General features: G+C 50.6%; 1 protein-coding gene across 1 annotated transcript in view; it reads right to left on the bottom strand.

The window, feature by feature from the left end:
- Positions 1-27,019, bottom strand: part of ARK2C (arkadia (RNF111) C-terminal like ring finger ubiquitin ligase 2C) — a 108,169-nt gene extending 81,150 nt beyond the window's left edge. The window contains exon 1 of the mRNA XM_081263357.1: positions 26,540-27,019. Within this exon, the coding sequence (XP_081119483.1) occupies positions 26,540-26,600 (61 nt within the window). The 5' untranslated portion in view covers positions 26,601-27,019. The remainder of the gene's footprint in view (positions 1-26,539) is intronic.
- Between the last annotated feature and the right edge of the window lie 738 nt (positions 27,020-27,757).

Genomic DNA, 27,757 nt, shown 5'->3' with positions numbered 1-27,757 from the left:
AAAGCAAAAGCAAAGTGTCCTGCTGTGGGGCAGAAGCCCTGTCCCTCCTTCTCTACAGTTCCACAGCCCTAAGAGCAGCACAAGGCTGGATAGCCTTAGGCTTCTCTACCAGCAAGGTGCTCCCCAGGGGGAATTCCACACCCCACCCCAGGAGTATCAGAGGACAGGCAGGCCTGTGGGAGGCAGGGGAGAAGGCAGCCCTGGGCTGGTGGATCTCCCATTAGCAACACTAATGCTGAGGTCTCTTCCTGGAGATGCCTCATGCTTTGGCCCCAAAAGAGAAAAGGAGGAATAGGTTGGAAATCAGGGGTTGCCCTGAAAATGTCTTCAAGTAAAGGACACAAGCAACCTGGGTCTTTTTTGTAAATGAGGACTTTGGACTCCCGGTTGTTTTTCAGTAGGAACCCTAGGTTCCCAGGCTAGCCCACAGGAGCAGGAAGTCTGCTTGTTCACATGGGCCTGACCTCCCAGCCCCCGGTGAAGACCATCCTCTGTGTTGCTCCAGGGCCAGGCACTAGCACAGCACCCCTCCTGTCCTCATCCTCAGTGGGAGGGAAGGTCTTAATACCCTCAATGGAGAATGTAGGTGTCATGGAGGAGAACAGTCCCTGAGTGAACCACTCTGGTGGGGGGAGGATGGCTTCATCTGGGTGAGCTGGAGGCCCTCAATGGAGCCAGTAATGGACTCACAATGTCTTTCAGGATATTGTGGACCTACAGCACCCCTCACCACTAAGAAGTAAGTGACTATCGTAGAGACCTTGAGTTGCCCCCCAACATACCTCTTTGCCTCTTTCCATAGTAATAAAACCCCTCCTTCTTAGTTGTCACATGGATATCTGGAATAAAGATACCTCCCAGCTTTCCTTGCAGCTCAGTGTGACCATGTGAGTAAACTCTGTGTATTTAAGTGACATGGTGCATGCCATGTGTAGGAAGTGACTTCATATCAGAAAGCATCCCCATCCCTTCCTCCCTTGAATCTGCTAGAATGAAGATACAAGAACTGGAGCTTTAGCAGCCACTTTAGGTCATGAGTGACTTTGGAAATGGAAGACATGAATGGCAGAGTAATAGTAAGTGGCAGAGCCCGGGTCCCTGAGTTGATGCCACACCACATCAGTCCTGGATGGAGACCCCCAGACTTCTTTCTGAACAGGTGAGAGAAATGAACTGTAGATTTTAAACTAAATTGAATACTAACCAATATGATGGGCGTCCGTCCTGGCTGTCTGGCCCCAGTTCTCACACCTGCTTTGCTCCAGACACCAGACTACTCTCTCCTTCCAGCCACAGGTGACACAGGCCAGGAGCTTCAACTGCCAAGATGCTGCTCCTTCTGCAGAGAACTATTTCCCCACCCTTAGCCCGGCCAATGCCTCTATGTTGGCCAAATGACCTCTTCTGTGCCACCTCCTCAGGAAGGCTTGACCTGACCCTAAATCAGCTGAAATCCCATCTGCCTCTTGGTGCTGTCTGCACACTTCCCTTGCAGTACTCATCATTTGGGAAACGCCTTAGATAAAAATCCATCTTTCCCAGAAGACTGACCATAACCCCTGTGGGCAGGGAGGAGCCTTGTCCTTGTCCACCCTGAATCCCTGGGCCTGGCAGCATGCTCAAATTGCTGGGCAGGAGCTCAGATTGTGGCACCCAGTTGAACTGCGCAGTTCTAGCTTCTCACAGCTGTTTGCTTGGCCTCTCCTGTTAGCCCTGGGAAGAGAAAATGACATGCCTGGGCTCAGGGACAGGACTCGAGCCCAGTGCTGACCCACAGTGGTAAAGATGAAAGGTGGGAGACTTAGGCTATGTAGGGGCAAAATTGGAGGGGAAGGGGCTAGGGTTATGGCTCAGTGGTAAAGCGCTTGCCTAGCATGTGTGAGGCACTGGGTTCAATTCTCAGCACCACATATAAATAAAGAAAATAAAGGTCCATTAACATATATATATATATATATATATATATATATATATATATATAAGATTGGAGGGGTGGGCAGGGTGCAAATAATGCATTCGCATCTCTCTAGGGTCTTAAGTCAAAAAGTGGATTTCTCATGAGTCTGCTCTGAGCAGGACCTTCTTCAGGTTCCAGGAAAGGAGTGCTGAACAAGGTACCGCCTACCATTTCTCCCTGGGCATATGAGAAGGAAAGGGATGACCGTGTGATGACAAGGAGAAGAAGGGACTGTCCTGGGTGTTTGCAGCATGTCATCAAGAGGCTCTGGCTGTCATCTCATGTCATCATGAGTCCAGGTGACAGTCACTCCTCTTCTTCTGCAGACACCATACAAGAAGGCCAGAGCCGACAGGAGCTGGGAAAGTCACAGAAGGAGGCTGAGAGCCCCCAGAGTAGGACATGCTGCAGGCTTCATTGTGGCCGTGGCCTCGTTCCACTGGACTCCGTTCTAGAAGATGGCTCTGAGGAGATTTGCGCCTGCTCCTGCCGCGTGTGTACTTCTGAGTTCCTGCCTCTACCTGCACTCATGCTCACACTTTGCTCACCCTCCTCCCTGTATTCACAAACCCTCCCCCCCAAAGCATGGAGGCCTCTCTTTCCTGAAGTCTGCAAGTCCCCAGGCTCCTTCTCCAGATCCTTGCTGCCCTCTCAGCTGTCCTGTTCCCTGGGGCTATGTGACTCATTCTTGTCCTGAGTTGAGTTGTGCAGCCTCAAAAAAGATATGTTCAAGTCCTAACCCCAGGGCTTGTGTCTGTGATCTTATTTAGAAATTGGATGCTGCCCAGACATGGTGGCACATGTAATCCCAGCTACCCAGGAGGCTAAAGCAGGAGGTTCACAAGTTCAAGGCCAACTTGGGTAACTTAGCAAGACCTGTCTCAAAATAAAATGAAAAGGGCTGGGGATATAGCTCAGTAGGAGAGCACCCTGGATTCAATCCCCAGTACTGCAAGGGAATAAAAAAATAGAAATAGAGTTTTTACAGATGTCATCAAGTTAAGATGAGTTCATATAAACAGGTATCATTATAAAGCCCTGGGGAGACACTGAAAGACACAGAAAAAAAAAAAAAAAAAAACACCTGGTGACAGGCAAAGGCTGGGGTGATGTGTCCACAGCCAGGGAGCCCCAAGGACTATCAGCAATCACCAGAAGACACAGGAGATGAGGAAGAGTCTGTCCTGGTTTCTTCAAAAGGAGCTGGTCCTACCAACACCTTGATTTCACACTCCTGACCCCAAGAACTGGGAGAGATTACATTTCTGTCATTCTTAAGCTGTACAGTTGGTGGGACTTTGTTGCAGCTGTCACAGGAAATCAACACAATCCTTATCCTGGATGAAGTCCTGCCTCCTGAGCTGGACAGTAGCTCCCAAGCACTGGGAATGGTCTTGCTCCCCTCTCTAGCACAGGCACTGAGCTCAGTGCCCCTCAGTGAGGAGTAGAGAAAGGCTGTGGCTTAAATCAAGGGCTCCCAGAGCCTGAGGATCCTTCACAACCACCTGGGATTCTGGAAAGGAGGTCAGGAACACCTCACTCCATCCCCTCACCACCCTAGCACAGCCCACCAAAATTATGTCATCCTTGCTAAAATGTGTTCACAGTTGGACATTTATCTGTGGGTTGTTTGCTTATGCTGTCTCCTCCTTGAGACTACAAGCTCCAGGAGGGCAGGGGCCACTGTTCACCACAGTGTATACATTGTCCAACGCAGTGCTGGGTAGATATAAATGAGGGGTAGTGACGTGTGTCTGGGGAAGGGGCCTGATGGCCAATGGGAAATAACAGGAGAAAGAGATACACTTACTAAGCAGAGATGGGTCCTCCATTTTGCTTTTTCCTATGTGCATTTCTATCTTCTTGAATGTCAAAGCAACTAGCTCATATTTTAAATTCACAAATACATAAAATGGCAGATCCCTACCAATCCCTGCAATGCACACCTATAATCCCAGCTACTCAGGAGGCAGAGGCAGGAGGATTGCAAGTTCAAGGCCAGCCTGGGCAGCTTAGACTCTGTCTCAAAATTTTAAAAGGGCTGGGAATGTATCAGTGGTCAAGTGTCCCTGGGCTCAATCCCAGTACCATCGATAGATCAATCAAACAATCAACCAATGATTCCCATCTCAGAAAAGTTGACCTTAGGTGGGGCCTGTCAATGTGGATTTCTGCAAGCTGCCAGGCAACCCTAATACAGGCAAGAGAGCTGGACAAAGCTAGTTGTCCCCTGCCTGAACCCAATACTGCAGCTCCAGGACACAGAAGGCTGCCTCCCCCAGAATCTCTGGCTCAAGAAAATGACTCTGTAACCTCAGGAGTCTTTGTTCTCCCTAAATGTAAAATCTCTTCACCTGCCCCACGACTGGATGAGACCCCAGGTAGGAAGTTGGTGGGATGACAGGGACATGACACCATGATAAGATCAGATAATAAAGCCATGGAAGACTTGTAATCATGGAGCCTTGGGATGGGGTATGGAGGTCTAGGTCCCCTCTGCACATTTAAAGTGAGCACAGTCTCCCCTGGTTATCCTCAGGGGATTGGTTCCAGGATCCCCCAGAGATTCCAAATCTGAGGACCCTCCAGTCCCTTATATAAAATGGTGCAGCTATTCACCTGTAACCTATACACAGCCTCCCATGTACTTTAAATCATCTATAGATGACTTAAAATACCTGCTATGTTTGGATATGAGGTGTTCTCCCAAAGCTCCCGTGTTTGTGCAGAAATGTTCCGAGGTGAAATGATAGGATTTTGAAAGCTGTAACCTGATCAGTCCACCCCAGTTTGAAAGGACTGACTGGGTGCTAACTGCAGGCAGGTAGGGCCTGGCTGGAGGAGGTGGGTCACTGGGCGTGTGCCCTGGAAGGGCTCATCTTGCCTGCAGGGTCTTCCCTTTCTCTGCTTCCTGGGTTCCATGATAGAAGAGCTTCCCACCTTGAAGCTCTGCCTCACCAGAGCCATGGAGTCCGCCCATCATGGACTGAAACCATGAACCAAAATAAACTTTCCCTCCTCTAAGCTGTTCTTGTCAGGTATTTTAGTCACAATGACACAAAGATGACTAACACAATTCCTAAACAATGTAAATGCTGTGTAAATAGTTATTATACTGCATTGTTTAGGGAATAATGATAAGAATGGAGTCTGTACATGTTCAATACAGATGCAATTTCCCCCCACCCCGAGACGTCTCCTCTGAGATTGGTTGAATCCCTGGATGAGGAACTCATGGATACAGAGGGCTAAGTGTACTGTACTCTGAAGTCAGTAGGCAGGAGTTATCCACACCTCACCACGCTCACGACAAGGGAGACAAGCCTCACCTCCTAGTGTCTGCTGGGCTCCCTCTCTCACTGCCTGAGACCTCAGGGCTCTGGGAATCACCAGGCTAAGCACAAGGCATTTCCTGAGTATCAGACATACAACAAGCACCTCCCTCACATCTTGCCCCACCAGCATCCCCGGGTCCATTCTCCTGCGCCATTTTGACCATAGCTTGTATCATCTCGGACTTGCTACCTACTGACCTGACTACTTGTTTTCTGCCCACCTTCCCCGATATAAGCTCATAAAGCTCATAAAGTCAAGGCATCATTCACTATAGTGTTCCCAGCACCTAGAACAGGCCTGGAATTGGACGTTCTGGCCACTCGATCAACAGTTGCAGAATGAATGAATGAATGAATGAGTAGACAATAGAGCAATTTCTTTTCCAGTTTCTGCATACTTCCTTGCACAGATGAGGGCCTTAATAAACATTAAAGTGCTAAATAAAAGAGAGAATAAGTAGGGCGGGATTTGGACCAGGGGCCTGCACCAAGCCTAGTTCACCCTGCCTGAGGGCCAAGGGCCAAGGGCAACTTGCCAAGGATCAAACTGGTGCCTGGCCCTACAGCCCCATCAGCTGGCCATGCCTCCACCTCACTCAAAGCCCTTCTGCTTCATCGTTATCATCAACATGAACATCATCAACCATGGTGGCCATGTACCAGTATGATGGGACCACATTGAAGAGCTGGGTGCAGGGGTCCTACAAGCATAGCATGGTCATGTGAGGTTTGGGACCATCTGTGCAAAGTTGGGTTTAGAAAAAGTCTTGAGGAAGCAGCTGAGCATATGAGAGGTGGAAAGATAGAACCGGAGAACCAGAGACCCAGAGTCCTGCCAGGAGACCGGGCAGGCACTGAACACAGCAGGTGGCAGAGGCCCTGAGAAGGGACATTTCAGGGTACTTAGAGACCATGGCTGCTGGAGGAGAACAAGGAGGAATGAAAGTGTCTTTGCTGAAGATCACCCACGTGCCCAGGAGATTCTCAGTCCTTAGAGGAATACAGGAAGGGAGTTGGAGTTGGGGGAGAAGAAAGCTTGAGGAAGTTAATGTTTTTCTAGAATTTTAACTCTGGGGCATTAAATGTGTCCCTTCCAAGCCTTTTAAAACAACAAGTAACTCCTGTGAGCCTCATCAGGGGCTAAAGAGTGAAGCAGAAAGAGGAGCGTCATCCTTGAGTCAATGAGGAGCCCAAGGTCCTGAGAAAGAAGAATGAGGCTGGTCCTCACAGGAGGGACCCAGGACACCAGCCTCCCAATGCCATGACTTCTGACCCTCTCCCAAGTGTACATCCCCCTGAATCCTTGGGTCATATTTAAAATGACAAAAACAAGACCATGAAGAATGTCTAGGGTGAGAAAGAAACTTCAATCTCATAAATCACAAACTTGGCACTGATGTTTGCATTTAAGGATCCAATAGATTTATCTGTGGCCCCAAAAGCTTTGTGTATAGAGCCCATAAAAAAAAAGGAATGCCAAGTGGCGTCAACACTACAAGGCCATCAATTGCATGGTGATCACTTTATGAACCACTAAAAGATTTTTAGGAGGCAATTAAACTAGGACACACTGTTGTTTATAAGGCACATTCCAATTTCCAAGATGTGGAATGTGGGTAAGTGTATATCTTGGAGTCCTACCGGTGCTACAGCTGAGAAGAGTGGGATATCTTTTGAAAAGTATCAGTTAGGGACCCTGCAGATACTCCAGCCAATTCCCAAGTCTCCGGTAAAGGTTTGTGCAGTTGGGTCTCTGGGAGAGAAGAGTACCACATCTTGTCAATGGCACTGTTGGGTATAGGCACTTACAGACCCGGTCAAGGGTCCTCCCGTCCTGTGTTCTGTGCATGAGGAACCTCTTCTGTGCAGTCCGAATGTCTGAATGGTCCCTCACAGTTTACAGATGTGAGTGAGTTAATCTCCCCTCTAACACCCAGAGTCATCTGACTTTGCTTACACTGCCTTCAGCATGCACCAGGGAGCCGCAGAGATGGTATCTGAGCCCAATCCATGCCCTGCAAAGCTCCTACTCCACCACAGATGCCTCCCCCAAGAGGTTTTCTCCCTCCACTCCTCATGCCTCTGCTAATGTACATGCCCCTCTGGGCCTTTTTTATATTCAATGACAATAAAGCATTGGAAGAAACAGAATAATCCATAATTGCAGGCAGAAGGAAGAGGAGAAAGGTCAGGGAGCAGGGTGACCCTGTGGCTCCTGCTCTCCTGACCCAGGAGAGTGAGTGGAGACAGAAATGTGGGGACCTGAGTCTTCATCTCTAAGTGATCCTGGCCAAGTCCCTTTCCCTCCCTATAAAATGAGGGGCTGAGGGATGGCCTAATATCACTGGGGTCCCTTCTAGGCTAATAACGCTGAAAACTGGGTCTTGGTGGACAGGAAGATAGAATTACCTGGGGCCCCTGCTATACCAGCCCTCGGCCCCAGAGCCTAGAGCTCTCCATGGGCTGCCTGTGTCTGGTTATCTCTTCTGGGTGGCAGTCATATTTCCCTCAGCAGAGTGAGCACTGAGGCAGGAGCATGGGCTAGTGGATAGAGTCCTGCCTAAGAAGCCGGAATCCTGTCAGCAGCTTTGTCTCCTACCCACCCCCCATCACTCTGCTCCAACTCCCCTGTGCTTCCATATGCAGAGATGGGTGCAGTTAAGGGATTTTTAGATAACATCTCTGATCAAAGGCAGCGGGGCATGCTAGCATCCATTGAGTGCTAGTGACTAACCAGGTATCTATGCTAAAAGTGACAAAACCCCATTTCTTTTTCACAACAGATTTCTCAGGGAGCTGCAGACTCTGACTCTCACCCTGCCGCCTGACCCAGTCCAAGGTCTTGTAGAGTCTCACTGGATCTACCCAATAACCCAAGGGGGGAGGCACATTCCAATTTCTTAGATAAGTAAACTGAGGCACAAAGAAGTTGAATAGCTTGCCCAAGGATGTGCAGCCTTCATTTAGGACCTACTGCCCAGCACACTCAGTGCATCCTCTCATTTCACTTATGTTTCCTACATATATCTCGTGGACAAGGAGGAAGCACAAGCCAGTCACAAGGATGAGGAGGGTTTGCAGTGAAGCGAGTGAGCACATCCAATCCACACAGGTCAGCGGTGTGACTCCAACTTGGAGGATGGCTTATCACTTCCTGCCACGGAGCTCTGCTTTATCTATTTAGGTGAAGCAACAGAGGACGTGGGGGCCTATCTATGCTGCCACTAAATAAGAAAGTGATCACAGGACCATCCTTAACCAGGATCAATGTAAGGCCTGACGTGTGGTCCTAAGAATAAACTCAGGCAGAGATGACTAGTTGGCATCCAACATTGGTTGGATGGTAATAGAAACCCCAAATTTAGCTGGGCATATGGCCTTCCAGAATAAACTACACTTCCCATGCTCCTTTGCAGCTAAGTATAGTCATGTGGCCTGGTTCCAGTCAATGGATGGGCAGCATGGTGTTGTACCCTGTACCCTTCCTGTCCTTTCTGGTCTTGCTCCATCCTGATGCTTAGAAAGTATGAAGAGTTGTTCCACACACCCTAAGGAAGGTAGAACAACAAGACAGGAAGCACCTGAGCCCCAAAGGGGCTTGGGTGCCACACCTGCCCAAGACACACTGACTCTGGGCTCTTCTGAGCAGATATCCCTCTAATCCCCCTTATTTGGGGCCTGTCACCAGAGGCAGACTTAGCTCCCACCCAATAAGCCTCCTCCACCAGACTGATATATCACTAAGCAGATGTGACCAGATCCAATTCTGGTCCATATGAATTAAGCTCAGCCACAGGGTGATGTGGGTCTAGAACATCCTATGCAAATGAGATTACATGAATGTAAGAGTAGCTTCTAGGCAAGGAAAGGGGTCTGATGGGGCCCAGACTAATTTCCTTCCCACCAGTTCTTCCAGGGTAACTTCCTAGAGGGGAACCAAAGATCCCGAAGAGAGGAGACCAAGGACAGTTAGCCCAGAGGGTTCTCAGATGTCTCTAGCAAGCCCTGCAAAGGCTTTGAGAGACAAACTAAGGATGTAGCTCAATGGCAAAGTGCTTGCCCAGCATGCTCAAGACTCCAGCACCACACAAAAAAAAAAAAAAAAAAAAAAATGAAGAAAGAAAAAAAAGTGATGATGGGAAGAGAAGGCCAAGACCCGGGAGGCAGAGGATCTAGAGCTGCCTTCCTGCGACACAGGCTTAGATAAAGTAGGAAAGTAGCACAGGGGGCAAGGTCACCATCCATGGGCTGCAAATATTTTCCCCAGTGAGCTGCAGCTGACAGGGCTGGCCAGGCCACAAAGGGAAAAAAATTCCATTATGGTCTGACAGCTATTCACTCTAGATGCCTCGGGGAAATAACTACTCCTGCTCCATGCACTACTGTGTCCATATGCATCAATTCATGGCCCATCCCTGTCCCCAGCAAGGAACAATTGCCTCAGATCACGGTAGAGGCATGAGCTTGGATATAAGCCAGCCTCAGTTTCCAGGCTCTGTCACTGAGAGTCACCTCTTGCAACAACTCAGTTATCTTTCTATTGGGTTTTTAAAAGACAACCCAAAGATCAACACCAGAGGACAAAATGATAATGTCTCCAAAGTCCCCAGCATGGCATCCATGAACAATGCTTCTCTGCTACTGGGCAGGAAGGGACTGGCAGCGAATGGAGTGGTGACAATAGTGAGTGGCTCTGTAGGTGCAAACCTCATCACTTTGCTTAAGGACCTAACCTCCTTATCTGTTCCTCTCACCCCTTCTACTCAGACTTCCAGGGAAGGGAAGGCTTGGCTTGGAGCAGGGGGACTTGAAGCAGGGGGACTTGAAAGGGACCTTCCCTGCCTGTCTCGCAGCCCACCCCTCCCCTAACCCTGCTCAGGCCAAGCTTCATGGAGGCAGGAGTGTGTTGGGCAGGACACCCCTGAGAAAACCCCAGACTTGGGGAATCCCAAGCCCCATCCCTGGAGATGGTGACCCTGTAGGACTGGGGGAAGCTGTATTTTAAGAAGCTTCTAGATGATTATCACTTAGTATGAACTCAAGAGGATGAAGCTCCCTGGCCAGGTGACCTCCCAGGGTCTCTCCTGGCATAGATGACTCTGCAGGGCACCCAGACCCACACATGAGCACCAACCAGGTCCTGTCTGCCTGGGTCGCTGCCAGCTCTCAGCGCTGGCCTCTACCAGGATTTATGGCTGAGATTCACGCAGGCACTCCGAGGCAGAGGCACCCAGAACGCCATTCACAAATTAAACCCAGCCTTCTCTCCTCCCAGGTAATGGGCCCATCTGATGATAGAAGAGCTTATAAACAACTATCATCAAATTAATCTCGATGTGGGAGAAATAACAGCAGCCGTAAATAAGACTAGCACGCCTGGCCCGCCAGCTGTTTAGACACTTTATAAAACAGAGCAGCCACATTAATATCATATGGACTCTTTCAGACCCCGGCCACCTGTGTGACAGAAGTGAGCACTAGTTGAGGGGTCTCCCAGCTATGAGGACTGCTGCCAGGGGCCAGGGCCACCATTGGGGCAGCAAGAGGAAATGTCAGTAGAGTAGGGCTGCTGGACACTTCCTGGACCTCCCACTTCCTCCTCTGCCTAAACTGTCCCCACATCTGCTGCTGGGGACCTTGGAGTTGGGGGGGGGGGACCATCAGGCACAATCACTTCTTTTGTTGCCATCATGCAGTGTGGAGGCTCTGCACTCTGCCCCAGCTCAAGACCCACCCCTCGGGAGCCCTCACAAAAGGCAAATGTGGCCTCTCCAAAGGCAAATGTCTGCTTTACCCACCATAGTGGAGATCACAGCCACTCCGTCATACCCCTCTGTTATACCCCACACAGGCCACTGTCCCTCCTGATGCACAAGCACCCATGGAGATTGCAGAGCCCTGAGGGCAGTGGCCAGTTGGTGTGTGGACCCTACAGCTGCTGGCCTGGGCACACAGGCACACTCCGATCTTATGGTACCATCCTGGTTGATGGCCTCCGCCTCCTTGCTGGTATGTTTATTGTGTAAATTCAGTAATGGCAGGGTAGTGACTTCACAGGGGCTTAGGGGAAACATCAGAGAAAAGTAGAAAAGGAACCTAATGCAGGAGCCGTGGGATGGACGTGTGACGTGTGTGTGCAAGTTACAATAGTGTGTGTGGCGCCTCAGGAACAGGACTGGTGCCCTGACAAGAGACTCTCTCTTCTTCTGCCTTGTGGTCTTACAGCAAAAAGACTACCCTCCAGGAAGTGGGTCCTCACCAGGCACAACTCCTGGTGCCTTGATGCTGGACTTTCCAGCCTCTAGAACGGTGAAAAATCAATTTCTGTAGTTTATAAATCATCCAGCCTCTGGCATTTTATTGTAGCAATCCAAATGGACTAAGACAATAAGAAGGATGACACCCTTGGAAGGAAGACTAGAGTTGGGGGACCTTGAGACAGGCAGTCACCAAGCAATGAATCACCTTGTGTGGCCTTTCCCTCAGTGCCCCTCCCCCCTCAGTGTAAGGAAGCAATTTTAGGGTAGTCTTGAGTTAGGTGACCCAGTTCCCAGACCAGCATCTCCCAAACTGTGCTCCAAGCACCAAGTTCAAAGGATGTTTCTAGAAGTCATGCATACCCAGAGTTCCGTGGTCAGATCATTTGGGGAAATGCTACTGAAGTAAAGCCCAGGGCTCTCCTTCCTGCAGGTCAGAACAGGGCTTCCAATGTGCTGACAGGCGACGGCACTCACCAAGCCAGGAGTGTAGGGCGTAGGGTGTGGCGTTTCCAACTCTTTGAAACATGTGACTCTTTTGCAGAATCAATTTTAGCAGAAGGGCCTCTGTGTTTGGTTGGACAGTGCGAGAAACGCTGTTCCAAGTCCCTGCTTCAAGGTCAGCTCCACCCTGTGTCTTCCAGGAGGTCTCCCAGACACCACAGCTCTGCCCCTCCACTCCACCTGGCGACCCCCACCCTCCGAGGCAGAGCATGATGACCCTCTTACTGTGGAGGGCGCTGCCCCCTCATGTTCCATGGGACTTTGAGGACTCCTGCCTGGTTTTTAGCACTTGAAGGCTGGCACCCAGGTCTCGCCTAAGCCCTGTGCTCAAGCTCAAGCTCAAGCCGGGGCTCTGAGTAGGCTGTGCGCCCTTCAGTCCTGACAGCAGCCACTCACTACCAGCAGTGCTGACAAAGCCCCAGCCAGCTCAGCGGGGGACACGACCCTGTGGCTTCTCTGCAGCATTCTCTTTCTGGCCTTTCACCCCTGTGGTGGCACCTTCACCCGCCTCTTCTGCTCAGCCCTGCACATCCTTTAAGACCCACTCAGGCATCAGGAACTCCGGACATCGGGCCTGGCCTCCCACAGGATGTCAGACGCCAGGCTGAGAGCACCCAACACAGACAGCAGGATCGTACTTTGAGACCGCTCATGCATCTGCTTCCCAGCAGACTTGGTTTCTTTAGGACAGGTAAGGTGACTGGGGGAGTGCCTGGCACAGAGTGAGCGCTATGTGAGCATCTGCTGCTGTTCTTGTGTTGTTATCTTCCTTTCCCCAGGGCCAATGCAGACACCTGTGCTCAAATCACATCTGTTGGATGAGCTGAGCAGACCCATGATCAAATCTGAGCCGCCTTATAACCATGCTGGGCAGTTACTATGATTGCTTCCATTTTACAGACGAGAACACTGAGGCTCAGGGTTCTTCCCTCCCACCCCCATTGTTTCCCTTACCACAGTCAAGGTACCTACTAGGAACAGGCAGGGGGAGTCTGCAGATGGTTACCTCCAGCAGGCAGCCACACATAGCAAGAGCGGCCCTGCTTTGTGCCAGGCCAGGGATCATGGTGGGTGTGTTACGTTCCAGTGTCACTTAATCCTCGCTCAGCCTGGCAGGTGAGCATGAGCACCCGTTCTCAGGGAACAGAATCAATGCCCTAGGAGGGCTGTTTGCTTCAGGAGGCCACGAAACCCCCGTTCCTTGGGCAGCCTCCCCCCTCCATAAGGCTCTCTTCCAGGGGACGGCGCAGCGACCCATGGGAGGGCTCAGGCAGAGGGGCAGGAGAGGAGGCAGAGAATGACAGCAGAAATGGCCAAGCCAGGGGAACAGCAGGGAGGAAGGGGGCTGGAATGGGTGGGATGAGAATGAAATGAGAAGGCCCAATGCTTCAGAAAAGAAAAAGAAAACTCAGACGAGGGTGACAGCCACGGACTCTGATATTCACCTCTTGGGTGGGATCTGGATCTTTGCCAGAAAGGGGCAGGGCTGATCTGACCTGCAGCAAAGCTGCTGCTCTTCCTCCTCAGGGACAGCTCCGGTCCTGCTTCCTCCAGGGACTCCCTCCCCAAGAGGTCTGCAAGCTTCACTGACCTCTCCCCATCTCATGGGCCAAGATGCTGCCGACTGGCTGGACCACACTTTCTAACCAGCACCACCATCGATTTGGCCCTCTGTGTGGCCTGGTCTATGGTCTATTCATTCCCCCACCAACTTTGGGGATGCTCAGGGGTCTCCCATCTAGGCTGTGGCCTGGTGCTGCCAGTACCTGTTGCCCACAGCCCAAAGTGGATTCTCAGTAACTGCTTAGGCAATTACATGCCCAGTCCCTTCCTGTCTGCCTAGTCCCCTTTGCACTCTCCTAAATCCCCTTAGACTGTTCCTGGCCTGAAGAGGCAGGTCTATGTGTTTGCAGAGGGGGAGTGGGGTGCATAAGTGGCAATGAGCATCTCTTGCTAAGTACTTTCCAGGATTCTATATGCCTCATATTTTACATCCATCAGCACTTACTTTTATCCTCACTTCCCCGTGACACTGGTGTTCATATCAATTATCTCTATCTCTCCAGAAGGTTTAGAAAGGTCCAAAGTCACCGAGCTTGTAAGTGGTAAAGCCAGATTGCCCAATGGCAAAATCTCCGCATCTATTGCTACCACTTAATACCCTGTCCCTGACCATCCTGGCCCTTCCTCCAGGAGACCTAACAAGTACAGCTCTATCCTGCCTGGGAACAGGAAAAACTAAGGGAGCCCTTATTTGTTTGGAGTGATTAAAGAAGGTTTTGGAAATAGAAAGTGGTTATGGTTGCACAACAATGTGTGTGAGTGTATTGAAGGCCACTGAATTGTACACTCTTAAATGGTTTAACATGCTTAAAATGGGGCTGGGGATGCAGCTCAGTGCTTGCCTAGCCTACGCAAGGCCCTGGGTTCCATCCCCAGCACCACCAAAAAAAAAAACAAAAACAAGTTAAAATGCAAATTTTATGTTATATGTATGCTTTCACAATAAAAGAAATAATCTTTAGTGTACCAGGAGCAGCCCTGGCTGGGTGACCCCTTAGGAGCCTCCCTCACCACCTGTTCATAGATTCGTCTCCATGTTCCAATTTCCTGGCTCCTCTGCTCACCTTACACCCACATTGTCTTCAAGCCTCACCTGGGCATGTATGCCACAAAGCAGCCTCAGCTAGAGCTGCTGGGGCTCATGTGGCTTCCAAATGGCCTTGAGTGGAAACCTGAGGAGCACCCTGGCCCTCTGAGTCAAAAGACCCAGTTCCAGTGGTGGGGGACTCTTGCTCCAGCCACTGGACAGCTTGGGTCTCCAATGCCGGGGAGAGGAGACCTTGGGCCGACCCCTGTGTATATCCCTCACACTGAACATGTCACCAAAATTCTACATCTTCACTCAACAGTTCATGTAAAATTTGCACCTGGAGGCATAACTTCCTAATTTAGTTTAATATAAAAATCAAAGTTTTTGCTGGGCACAGTGGTACACACCTGTAATCTCAGACACTTGGGAGGTTGAGGCAGGAAGAGCATAAGATCAAGGTCAGTCTCAGAAACCTAGTGAGACTTTGACTCCAAATAAAAGCCAAAATGGACTGAGAGGGTAGGTAAGTGGTAAAGTGTCCCTGGGCTCCATTCCAGAGCCAAAAAAAAAAAATCACTTTTTCCCCAAATTGAGAGGTAAAACCGAGAAGCTGCACCAAGTTTATCCTGTGGCCCGTTTTTGCCCTCGCTCAAGGTTCTGCTATATGCTGAACACAGACCTGGTCCCCCCTGCAGTATGGATACTATAAGATGGCAGACTCCTACTCCCAAGCAGGACCTCGAAGGTGCCAGCACAGACTTGGGAACCATGTGGGATGGATGAGTGTCCCTGCTGAGGGGTAGGGAGTGACCACAGAACAAGGCTCCAGCCACCTCTCCCACCTTCTGGCCCTGCTCCTTCTCCACTCCATCTCTCTCCTGGGGGAACCTGGACTTGTCAGGACCCTCGGGGTGAACTGCCATCCCAGGTCAGTGGCTGCGCTCCACTTTCACCTTCTGGATCTCATTCCCACCTCACCAGCCCAGGCAGATCAAGCTTGCCCAGGTGAACTCGGCTTTCCCACAGCCCCGCCTCCTCGCTCCAAGGCCTGGGTCTTGGTGTAGGCGAGCCCAGTCTTGCCACTCAGCACCTCTTGCTGTCCATCTCCTGGGGCTCTGTGGCAGGTACCTGCTCTGTGTGCCCAGCACCCCATTCTGGTGCTGGGTACACCCCATCACCTTGGCCAAAGGAAGTCTGGCCCGGCTTCCTTCCTGACAGCCCTCCTTCCACCTTTACCCACCAAAGGTGAGGCCAGCACCATGGCCTACTCACCCTGGTGTCCAAGATGTGGGCTCTGGTGAACCCAGGGCTCTTCCCAGCTACTCTGTGGTCTCCCTCCCTCATCAGGAGTTGGGGACACCTGGCACTGTGGTAACTGGTGACTGATGGTGTGGAGAACCTTGAGGAGGTAGCCAGCCCCATGGGACCAGCCACCCCTCACCTTCCCCACAATCCCTCACCTCCCCCACTATCAGAATCTCAGCTCTCTAGTCAGCAGGTCCATGCCTCCTGGGTGGAGGGACAAGCCCAGTGACCCTTCCCACCTGCCCTCCCAGAAACAAGCCCTGTCATGGAGGCTGAGGCCTGGTGCAAAGGTATCCTTTGGTTTCAGGTAGTCCAGTGTCTGCAGCCCAGGGTGGGAGTGGGGACATTAGCCCATCAGCTCCCATAGGATTTGGTAGCAGAAGTAATTGCCCTGAGGTCAGGGAGAGGGGTAGGCCCTTAGCTCTCCAGAAGGAGGTGGCTTGGGAGTCCTGGCAGCTGGGGGAGGAGAGCCAGAGCTAAGCTGACTAGAGGGACAAGGAGCAAGCCACCCCTTCCCCACCCCCTCAGTCCCAAGAGGAGCAGCTGCTGTTGGAGCTTCCTGCCTTCCTTGAGACAGGTGCTGGCTCCGTTCTGGCTTCCTCCTGCCTCCAGAGCACCCAATCCCACAGCAGGTGGGCGCTGACTCAGCCCCACCACTTCCGCTTCTAGGCCTGGGAGGCCCACATGCAAAGCTGGGGATGCGCCTTGGCACTGTTGCAGCCAAACCATGATGCGGGTAATGTCACCATCCTTTGTTGGCTGGGGGACTTCCTGGAGGGCACCCCTGCCCCAAGGCAGCGCACCTCGGGGCAAGTTTGAAGGAAGGCAGCTTCCTGGTCTAGGCCAACAAGAGGCACAGCAGAAGCAATTCCAACCCTAACTCAGGCTGGGGAGCCCTGGGGTGTACCCAGCACCCCATTCTGGTGCAGTCACAGCCCTGGATGGGCCACCAGTGAAGCAGAGGCCATGACTGCTCCCTTCCCACCTATGGTGCTGTGTGACCAGGCCAGGGAAAGGGCACGTGCCACTGAGTGCTGAGGAGTGTGTGGCTGCTGTCCCAATGGGAGGGAGAAAAAGCAAGAAAAGCATAAGTTATTGTCATCGGGAGGAAGTCACAGTTTCTCCGAGCAGGAAGGGGCAATTAGGTCAATTATCTCCCTTGGCAGATAGAAAGTGAAGGGGCCGAGCAGTCAGACTTGGCCAACATCACATGGGTGATTATTGACAGAGCAGGACTCGAAGCCAGGACTATTTCCATTGTGCACGATGCTAGTCACCATCATTACTCTTCCCTTTGGCTGGTTTCTCCGTCTGTTGCATATGCATTACTTCATGTGACAAGACCCGTAAGGCACAAACCGTGGACTCAGCCACTTGACAGGTAACTGAGAACTAATGGGAGGAAAGGACTTGCTCAAGATCACCATGGGAGCCAGGCGCAGTGGCGCAGGCCTGTAATCCCAGTGGCTCAGGAGGCTGAGGTAGGAGGACTTCAAGTTCAAAGCCAGCCTCAGCAATTTAATGAGGCCCTCAGCAACCCAGGGAGACCCTGTCTCTAAATAAAATATTAAAAAAAAAAAAAAAAGCTGAGGATATGGCTCAGTGGTTAAGCACCCCTGGGTTTAATCCCTGGTACCAAAAAGAAGAGTGAGAGATCACAGTGGGTGTTTGTGGCAGAACAATGGCCAGAATCCAGGCCACAGAAAGAGTTTATCCCAATCTTAATCCTTTCCCAGGCCCTTCTATCTTGCACACCCATGGAACTTGTTGGTGAGCAGAGGGGCTTGGGGCCTGTTGGGCCAGTCCACTAGCCCTCCTTCCCACATGGCTTAGTACAGTTGAAGGCACGCAGGGGTGGACTAGCACAGACAGTCCCTGTGACCTGTGGCAATCTGAGCGCATCAGAAGTCACCAGCCCTGACAATTAAGCCACCATTCAAGTGGAATACTATGCAATGACTAAAAGTGATGTTTGTGATGTAACGTTAAATTAAAAATGAGAGACTGCCAAGTTGTATATTCACCATGTTTATAGATCTACAAAACACACACAAATGTATGAGCAAAAAGGTGGAAAGCATTTCACTCATGTGATCACAGGGGCTGGGCTCCTAAGAGACATTTCCCCTTTGGTTTCCTTTCTCAACTTTCCAAAATGGAATTATACTACCTCCATGATGTAAGAGATCTAATTTGAGAAAGCATCAAAAGTATCTACAAAAAGATGCAAAATATGCTCAAGACACAGCTGAGGCAAAACTGGGAAGCAGATACCTATTATTTCAATGGAAATCAGAGCACAGACTGCACCACCCTCAGGGGCCCCCAGTGAGCTGGCCAGGCTTCCTCTGAGGTGGCACCTGAGGCTAAAGAACTCACCACCCCAGGTCCCAGCCCCTTGCGTCTTTCCTACCCAAGATGTTCTTTGGTCTTCCAGGCACCCACATAGGCCAGCCCCTGTCTATCTCTAAGCTCGGTGCAGGGAACTTAAACTCCCTTGTAGCTTGACAGGCCATGAGACGGGAAGAGGCCTCTCCTGGTGTCACAAGCAGTAGCGGACACGGGCATGGCTCCCTGGGGCTTGTCTAGTCTTGATGGGTCCTGGCAGCCTGCAAGCTGTGGAGGGCAAAGCGGGAAGCCGAGGCTGAGCTCTCAGTCACATGACTCAGCCAGTTACTAGCTGAGGGCAAGGGCCTCCCCCCACTCTCTCCGCCTCAGTTTTCCCCTCTCCACCCCAATTACCTTCTCACTAGCTACGTCCAGGAGGAAGTGAGACAATGGAAGAGGAAGAGCCTTGAATCCTTTGACTGGGGGAAATCCCTCACTGCAGACAAGGACCAATCCTGAGGCCAGAGCCCTGCCCCTCCTTCACCCTCGCCCTTGTCCCATTTACCACACCCCTGCCTTGGTCTCCCACTCTGCCATCCAGGGCGGCCCCCTCCTGCTCCTCCTTCTCCATGGGGGGGGGGGGGGTGAGTGACCTTTTTGCCAATCCATGGAGGCAAGAATCCTGGCACTTGCCTGTCCTGCGTCTTGCTTCTTGGGAAGAAGGAAATTCGGTAAAACTTGTTCAAAATGAGATACCACGGTAGAGTGGTACAGCTGCTGAGGGGCTAACTTTGTAGGAGAGGCTGCTCCTAGGGTTAAATAGCCCTGTGAACCACTCAGTACAGGGATGTCGGGCTTGGAGATAATGTTTTGAGGGACTGTCGTGCAAATATGAAGAATTTTTACTGTTGAAGTTCATTTCCTACCCCAGTTGGAGCTCTGCGTTTAAAAGTACTAGAAGTCTCTACTCCCAGACTCTACGCCCTTCGCTCTGCCAAATTCTACATTTATCCACACGCTGGACTCATTTGTCCCCAAAGCTGGCTGCTCCTCCCATCTTCCTGGTTTGTCCTCATGGCCGGCCATACATTCTCCCAGGCACGCCAAAGACATTCTGCCCCTCAGCTGCCCCCGGCATGGCCTCAGTCCTTCTTGCTCCTTCCTTGTGGTAAAATCTTTTATGCTGGGCCTCTTCCCATTCCCCAGGCCTAGGGTTTGGGTCCCCATCATCCCTAGAAGCCTGCCATGTCCTCCTCCCTGGCCTTAGCCCCTTAGTCTCACCCTTCTGTCATCAACAGAATAAGCTATCTAAACACTCTGACCCCAGAGAGCTCCCAGTGGCCACAGGAGCAAGCCCTACTTCCAAAGGCTTTCAAATCTCTTGCAGCCTTTTCCCCACATTCTGCAGACCTCCTGCTGTGTGGCTCCTATGGAGAGCCATTCAGAGCAGGACAATGACCCTGCTGCCCCTGTCACCCACAAACCCACCCACACTCCCCTCTCCCTCCTTATGTGCATGTTCCTATGTTCCATTCTTAACAAAACAGCAGAGCCACTGGCCTTGGCCCAAAACTCATTTGTTCCCCACTCCCACCTAGTGCTCTCCCCTCTTTCTCCACCCCCATGTGCTAACCAGTTGACTGTCCTACCCCACCCTGAGGTCGTCTCTCACTTTATTTGGTCCTCAAGCCAGTACAGTTGGAGAGGGGAGAGGCAGCCAGCTGCTAGTCCTTGCTCCTGCTTGTGACATGTGATTTGAATGCACCCTATCAGGAGGGTTCCATGATGGTCATTGTTCAGATGATGCTCAGAGCTATGGTCTACCTTCACCCCTCCAGTCAGGATAGGCCTCGGACTCAAACCCTGGGCTGCTCCCCGCTGCCTCGCTGGCCAGGATGTCTTGCCATTCACTTGGATGCTTCAGCTCAGACATCTTAGACAGCATCTGGTTTCCTACACAGTCTTCTCTCGGCCTCAGCACAAACCCCTGAAGGTTCCCCTTTCTTCTGCATCCCCCTTAGCACAGTGTATAGCCCCAAGCAGGTATTTAATGAACACTCATTAACTAATGAACAAACCAGTGAGTGAATGAATGAATGACTGGGCACATGAGGTTCAGGCATTGCGAGGGGTGCAACTGTAGGGTCCGCTTTGTTTTTCACTCTTAAATTATCCTGAAAAATCTGGGCTGGGGTTGTAGCTCAGTGGCACAGTACTTGCCTAGCATGTGTGAGGCACTGGGTTTGGTCCTCAGCACCACATTAAAAAATAAATTGAATAAAGGCATGCTGTCCATGCCATTTTTAAAAGATTTTTTAAAAATTATCCTGAAAAATCTGAGTCCTTTCAAGGCAAGCCTGCCCCTCCCCCAATTCTCTTAGAAATACATTGGCTCAGCTGTGGCTAAACCACACCAGATACTAATAAATACTAACTTGAATTCATACTGTATTAAGCCAAGAATTTTAAAAAGCTCTTTAGATTCATAGAGAAACTAAGGCAAGAGTGTTCCACCCATCTGTGCACCTATGGTGGGTAGAATTGACAGAACCAAAGTCATGTCCAGATCAATGAAGGGCATGTTGTCTCATGGCCTTCCCCCCAGGAAAGGGCCCCACCATGAACGTGAATCCAGCACAGAGCTGTAGCTTCGCTTGCCTAGCAAACCACCAAGTTTTCCAATGTGACACTGCAGGATGCTTATTTAAAGATGAGGAGGACACAGGCAAAGGGTGGGGCAGGAAATGAGAAAACTGCAAGAGAGAGATGGCTTAGGCTCTGTTGTCTGCATATGAGGGTTCCAGCTCTCTCGGTGACCTTTTTCCCTAACCTCAAAAGTATTTGCTGGTTTGTGAGAAATTGTTATCTAAGGAAACTCACTAATTAAGTAGGCTTTATCTGATGCTAGTCAAGAGAGAAGTCCTCAAGTTCAGAAAGAACTGTAAACAAAAGCTGTGCTCCATCTTATTACAGAGTAGGAGGCAGAGAGTCCACCTAACAGGTGGCTTTTCCAAGATCCTAGAGTCAAAAGCTATTAAAGCAGATATGTGTCAGAAGGTTGAGAGAATATACCTAATGTACAACAGCTTTGCAGTTCTTGAATCATCCAGTCCTTAATATAATAAGTGTTTAGTTCTGACAACCTGGGTGAAATATAGTGTGTACTTGATAAATTGTTAAAACATAATTACCCACTAACCCCAATGCTTCCTATATTATTACTAGGCTACTAAACTATCCTCAAACGGCACTGTCAAATACAACACTCATTTTGAGAAATAAAATCTTAAGAGTTGGCTAATGATGTCATCTTTAGGACAAAAAAGAAATTGGCCTCCTGATTTAGGAGAGTTTTTTTATTGCAGAGGTTGAATTGGGGGTGGTTTATTTTGATTTCTCCAACAAGGAATAAAATCAAAAGTCTTGTGTAAACAAAAAAAATTTTTTTTAAGAAGAGGGGGAAAAAAATCCACAACAGACTGTAGACCTACGTATCCCCTCTCGCACACTATACAGCACCTGCCTCTGCCTGGAACATCCATATGTGTCCATGTGTCACGGTAAATCAGCTCAGCTTTCCCACTGGGCTGGGAAGAGCAGGAGAACAAAGGGCCAGAGCCGAGAGGGCACCATGATTCAGAGGGGAGTTGTTGCCTGAATACACAAGGTGAGGAAGCCCAGTGGTCAGGCAGGGTGGTCAGGCAGGGTAGTCAGGCAGGGTGTGCCTGCTGGCAGGGGAAAGACAAGGGGCAGGCCAGGGAGAGAGCCCAGAGGAATGAGGACCAGGCACATCCGCCAACACAGAGACAGCTTCAAAATGATGACCTTTTGAAGGAACCATGAATTTCTTTAATCAACTGATTTCCTTGCGTGTCTATGATGCTTCATTTAGCAAGGCTTGTTCTGGGCTGAAATGGAATAGGTGTAAATTAACAAATGCTTGGAATCGGGTTCCACTCTGGAGAAAAAAAATACCTCTCCACTGGCTCCTCCAATGCAATTAAAGGGAAAAGACATATTTTAAGGGTTCTTCTTCGAATTCAATTTGAAGGTAGGTCTTGACTTTCCTCCTGACCTCCCCCACCCCCACTCCAACACACACACACTTAGACAATGGCGGGGATCTGGCTTGCTTTCTCCAAAGAGAGGCCCTAGGGTCACAGACGAAGCAGCTGTCAGGCAAGCGGGCTATAATCAGCTTTAACCAGCTCGCAGCCTGCAGAGGGCATAGACCTGCTTATTCCTACGGAACCAGATTGGGCTGCCGGCCCAGGATGGGGTGGGGGTAGTCTCGCTTTCTGTTTGAAATATCTTCCTTATCCAGGATCTCAATGTCCAACTTACACTGTAGGTCCTGAGAATTTAAATATGCACATAGAAGAGGGTCCTTTAAAATTCCAAATCATGACTTCCACTACATGTCACATGTCACCCCCAGCATGATTTATAAGGACAGTAAATCAATGAGACAGGAAACAGAAAAGTTAAAACACAACTCAAAATGGGGTTTTCAGGCGAATCTGAAATGCTACAAGATTGCTAGTTAAGAACAGTATCCCTTTTCTCAACCTTGGTGTCATCTCCCCTTCCCTCACCAGCGACAGACACTCAGTGCCTGTGTAACTTGGAAACTAACATGAAATGTGGAGGCTATTGAATATACAGGTGGCCAAAGATAGGGGCCCTCTCTAGCAGTTGAGCTGTTTCAGGGTGACAGAACTGACCTCTCCCATTGCCCCAGACTTCTATTGTTAAAAGATATGGACTAGATGAGACTAAAGTCACCATATCTGTACCACGAGAAAAAAAAAAAAGAAAGTAAAAAGAAAAGGCATTCACTCAAATCTTACAATGGGAGGTGGGGGTGGTGGGTGAGGGGTGGGGATAGAAAAGCAAGGGGGAAATCTAAACAGCGGGATACGACAATAAATGGGAAAACAGCAAGAGAAAAAGCACACTAGGTTAATATAGGAAAACTAGTTCTTTATTGAGAGATTGTATATTAGTATTAGTGGATTCTGTGTGTAACAATGTCGTCATGCACACGATACAAAAAAAAAGGCTGGGCCCACCATGCTTCGGAAGGGCAACAGAACAAAAGCAGCGTACAATGAGCAGATGGCCCGGGCTGCACGACCACAGTACCACAGTACGGTTCAGCGGGGTAACATCTCTAACCGAGCGCTGTACAGTGTCAACTGGGGGATGTAAAAAAATACAGATCATGCTTTAGTTTTAGTACAAGAAAAGGTGAAAAAGATACACAACCAAAAGGATATTTGATACAGAAAAAATTACCCACAAAATAAGAACAGGAAGTAATTCAGCACAGCAGAACACGCTACCCCTGTTTAATGGAAAACCATTTTGCTGAGATTTTTTCTTTCTTTCTTTCTTTTTTTTTTTTTCCTCTTTCTTTTCAGATTGCCAAATGGCAGTCTGGGGAGGCTACTTGGGACTTTATTTTGGAAGGGCCCTCGAAGTAGGGGCCTTATTCTTTCATGATTGCTGCTGTTTTGTTTCAGTTTTTGAGCAGGTCTGGCTGGCCAAGCAGCAGAAGGGAGCCGGCTGTTAAAGGGGCAGTTCTGAGGGCCAGGGCAGATGTCCAAAGATGCTCTTGACATTGTACAATTAAATAATTAAGACCCTATGGCCACAGCCCCTCAAGCCAGAGACCTTGGTACACCAAATTTTCAGAGGCTTAAAAGCAGCAACTGCCATTTCATCAAAGATTTTTCTTTTTAACAGATAGATATTAAATAATTTTGCCTCCAACTAAATGCAATCCTCAGTTACGTCTGGGTGCTGCCTGGAAGCCAGCCAATGGCCACCCGGACAACTGGAAAATGGGGTGCTGCAGCCTCTATGCCAAGGCAAAAGGAATCCACTTAACAGGGATTTACAGTGCAATGTATTCGGCTAAACAGGATGAAGATACAAAAATGGTTATTTCTCTGCATCTATTCTGAAATGGCCTACATCCTACACTACTACAATGGATACTAAAAGGAACAGATTTAAGCTGGCAGACTATCTAATAGTTTTACAAGAAGATTGTGGTTTAGGACCTTGTTGAGTTAAGCATTAGTATCCTCTATCGGAAGGTCATGATTTCTTAGCACATTGTGCTAAATTTTACTCACAGCCCAACTCACCCCTCAGCCCTTAAATTTCCTGTGGGCGTGTTTGCCATGAAAGTAAACTTTGACTGATGGGCAGAATTTGTTTTGTTGGGATTTTTTTGTGGGGGGGAGTGGTATTAAAAATAAAATTTAAAGGCAGCTGAACAATTTGAATTTCAAAACATGAAACCGCATCCTGCAATGGTATTTAGAGATTGGTGGTATTAATGAGGATGATAATGATTTAATCAGGATAATTATACTTTCAGGCTCAACATCCTTCTTAATCATTTTTGAATTTCTGCCTAGTGTAATGTTCCACACCCGTTTTAAGAGGAAATGCCAAGTAATAAGAGATAATTGTGCTTTGGGGGTGGGGGCTGGCATTTCCAAGAGTCTCATGCAGCACCCCCCCCTTCTTCCTCACAAACCCCTTCACCCCCCACCTAGACTGGCCTGAGATAGGGGATACTGCAGCTTAAATAGCAATGCCTTCCTCAGATGGAGACAGGAAATGGTTAAGAGGGTGTCACAATACAGCTAAATGCGAGGCAGAAGGGTCACAGCGCGCACAGCAGCGAGTTGACCATTCACTGAGCTACACAATGAAGAAAAAAAAAGATTTGATAAATGCAGAATGTCATCATTCTATCATCACACAAAAAACTGCGGTTCAAACAGGCCTAAGGGGGCCAACCTTGCCTTTTGGGTTCTGGGGACAGGCGCGGGGCTGGGGACAGCTGGGCTGGAAGAAGGAGGGCCGGGCTTTCCTTGCCTGGCCCAATCCGGCCCCTGGGGCGCACTGAAGCGCTGGCCCTGCGACCCCGCCCCCCACTCTGGCTCCGTGAAGGAGCCAGGTCGGCAGAGGGAAGACATCATTCTGTGTGTGAGGGAGGGGGTGGGAGAGGAGGGCCTTAGCCAGCAGGGATTTAAGCAGACGTGGAGTGGGAGAGAAGAAACATTTCCAAGAAGAGAAATGTGAGTCCAGAGGCAGAATACAAAAAGAAAAAAAAAATGAAATGCATCTTGGATTTGCTTTGGGAGGTGGGAATATTTGATTAAAAGAAAATGGAAGAAATGTGGGGTGGGGGGAAGAAGAGGGGGAAATCAAGCTATTGCTGTAGCAGAATGTAAGGAAAAGGGGATGTGGGAAAGGGGGACCGTGCAAACACACCCCGTATATCACAGTTAAAAACAAAGCCCGCGCTGGCCTGCTGCTTGGTCAACCGCTGCCTGGGGCAAAGGCCTGGCACGGGGCAGCTTCCCACCTCACCCTCACACACAGCGCAACACCCAAGGGCCAGACACCCCACTCCGGCAGGACTCAGGGGTGCACGGCAGCGCACGTCTGATCTCTGAGGCGCGCACACACACATGCATGCACACATACACACGCACACACACACAAGCATTTTGAACCCGTAAATGCAACTGTCATACAAAGACAACTGGGAAGTGGGGAGAGGGGGATGTGAGCAGGGCCACAGCACAAGGGTAATAACATAAAATGGGTTAAAGGAGAGAAAAGGATGGGACGGGAAATCTTGCAAGTGCTCACCAGAGGGTGGGGGCTGGGGCATGGGATGGGGCAGATACCCAGATCCCAGCTCACAAGCCATCGGTATTAATAACCAAAAAAATGAAAAAATACAAAACACACACAACAGAAAATACACATAGACTTCAAAAAAGCAAAATTACAGAAAACCAAGCATGCTTTCTCTTCTCTCTCTCTCTCTCTCTCTCTCTCTCTCTCTCTCTCCACACACACACACACACACACACACACACACACACACAGAGTCATATATCTCTCCTTCTTTCGATCATACAGGGTTAGGTATTAGGGGAAGGGGCTGTGATTTGGGGGAACCACGTCCGCCGCAAAGAATAAAAATGGGGCTAGGGAGGGAGGGACCCAAATTCGCCAAACCCTAACTTCACTACAAAAGCTCCCACGAGGGCGGCCACCCCGACACTCGGGGGGTCTCCCCAAAAGGGTGTGGGGAGCGGCCACCGCTCGCCCTGCGTCCTCACGGGTGTGCCCTGAGCCCCCGGCCGCCCGCGGCGCCCGCCCCCGCCCCGGTGCCTGCGGCGATCCACGCTCGGAAGCAGACCCCGAAAGGAAAAAGCGATACCTCTGTTTCGCACAGAGCCAAACACTGGAAGCACGAGATAGCCGACGTGGACCAGGACCATCCTGGCTCCTCGCGCGGCGGCGGCGGCGGCGGCGGCTGCGCGCGGGCCCTTTGTGGCGCGGCTCCGGGGCGCGGGCGCGGGCGGCGGCGGGGCTGCGGGAGCCGCCGGGGCGGGAGGCGGAGCGCGGGGCGCGGGCGGCGGTGGGGCGGCGGCTGGCGGGGAGACAGATGGCCCATGGAAAGGCTCCCTTCCCGGCCCCTCTCGACATTCAAAGGCGCTGGGGCCGCAGCTGCCGCCACACAAAGGCGCGCGCAGCCAATGGGAGCGGAGCGCAGCGCGGCGCGGCCTCGCCGGAACCGCGGGGGACAGCGGGGACCGCGGGCGCGCGGGTGGCGGGGGAGGGGGGAGGGAGGGGTGAGGGCTGGGAGGGAGCGGGCGGCCAATCGCCGCGGCCTGCTGCGGGGCGCACGGGGGAGGGGTCACCCCCACGGGACGCGTGAAGCCCTGTGCGGGTCCCTGGACGCCAGCGGGTCGGAGCGCGCGCAGCGCCCTATACACGCATATACACACGGGCGGCGTGCACACGGAACGTGCACATATGGAAAAGGACGTGCTCTCAGACATGTGGAGGTGCGTTCGTTAGTGCAGAGAGTCAGACACGCGTACAAAGTGCACACGACCCAGAGGTCCCTGCACATCGCGCACAGGTCACTCAGGGACGTGCGCATGGAGGCTGGCGCACGTGCAGTGCCTGACTGCGGGCACAAGTGAAGCTGGAAAGCAAGCAGGCAGCTGCAAACAGGACTCAGGCACTGCTGCACAGACACACACACACACAGCGAAAAAACGCCTTGTTAAGGCAGGACACGTGCCAAGAACGTATTCCCAAAGACACACAGAGGGGACACACAATGCAGACACAGGTAAGACTGTACACTCAGGCTGACACACCACAATCTTGCTCTTGCAGAACGGAAAGCTCCCAATAATTTGCTGAATTGAAAACTACACATTCACAGAGATGTGTGCTCACAGTCCATACACTGACATACTGTCCACAACTCAGGGCTACCCAGCGCAGACTCTGACACAGGCATACCCAACCATATGCACAGACACACCCACTTCCACAGTCTGCAGGCAGATATGTGAATCGGGGCTCCTGCAGATTCACTTGTGGTAGCACAGCTAGCATGTCACGTGTGACTGTGGCTGGC

Source organism: Spermophilus citellus (assembly GCF_964194105.1).
Source record: "Spermophilus citellus genome assembly, chromosome: 12".
NCBI classification, from domain to species: domain Eukaryota; kingdom Metazoa; phylum Chordata; class Mammalia; order Rodentia; family Sciuridae; genus Spermophilus; species Spermophilus citellus.
This window is presented reverse-complemented; position numbering and strand designations above follow the sequence as displayed.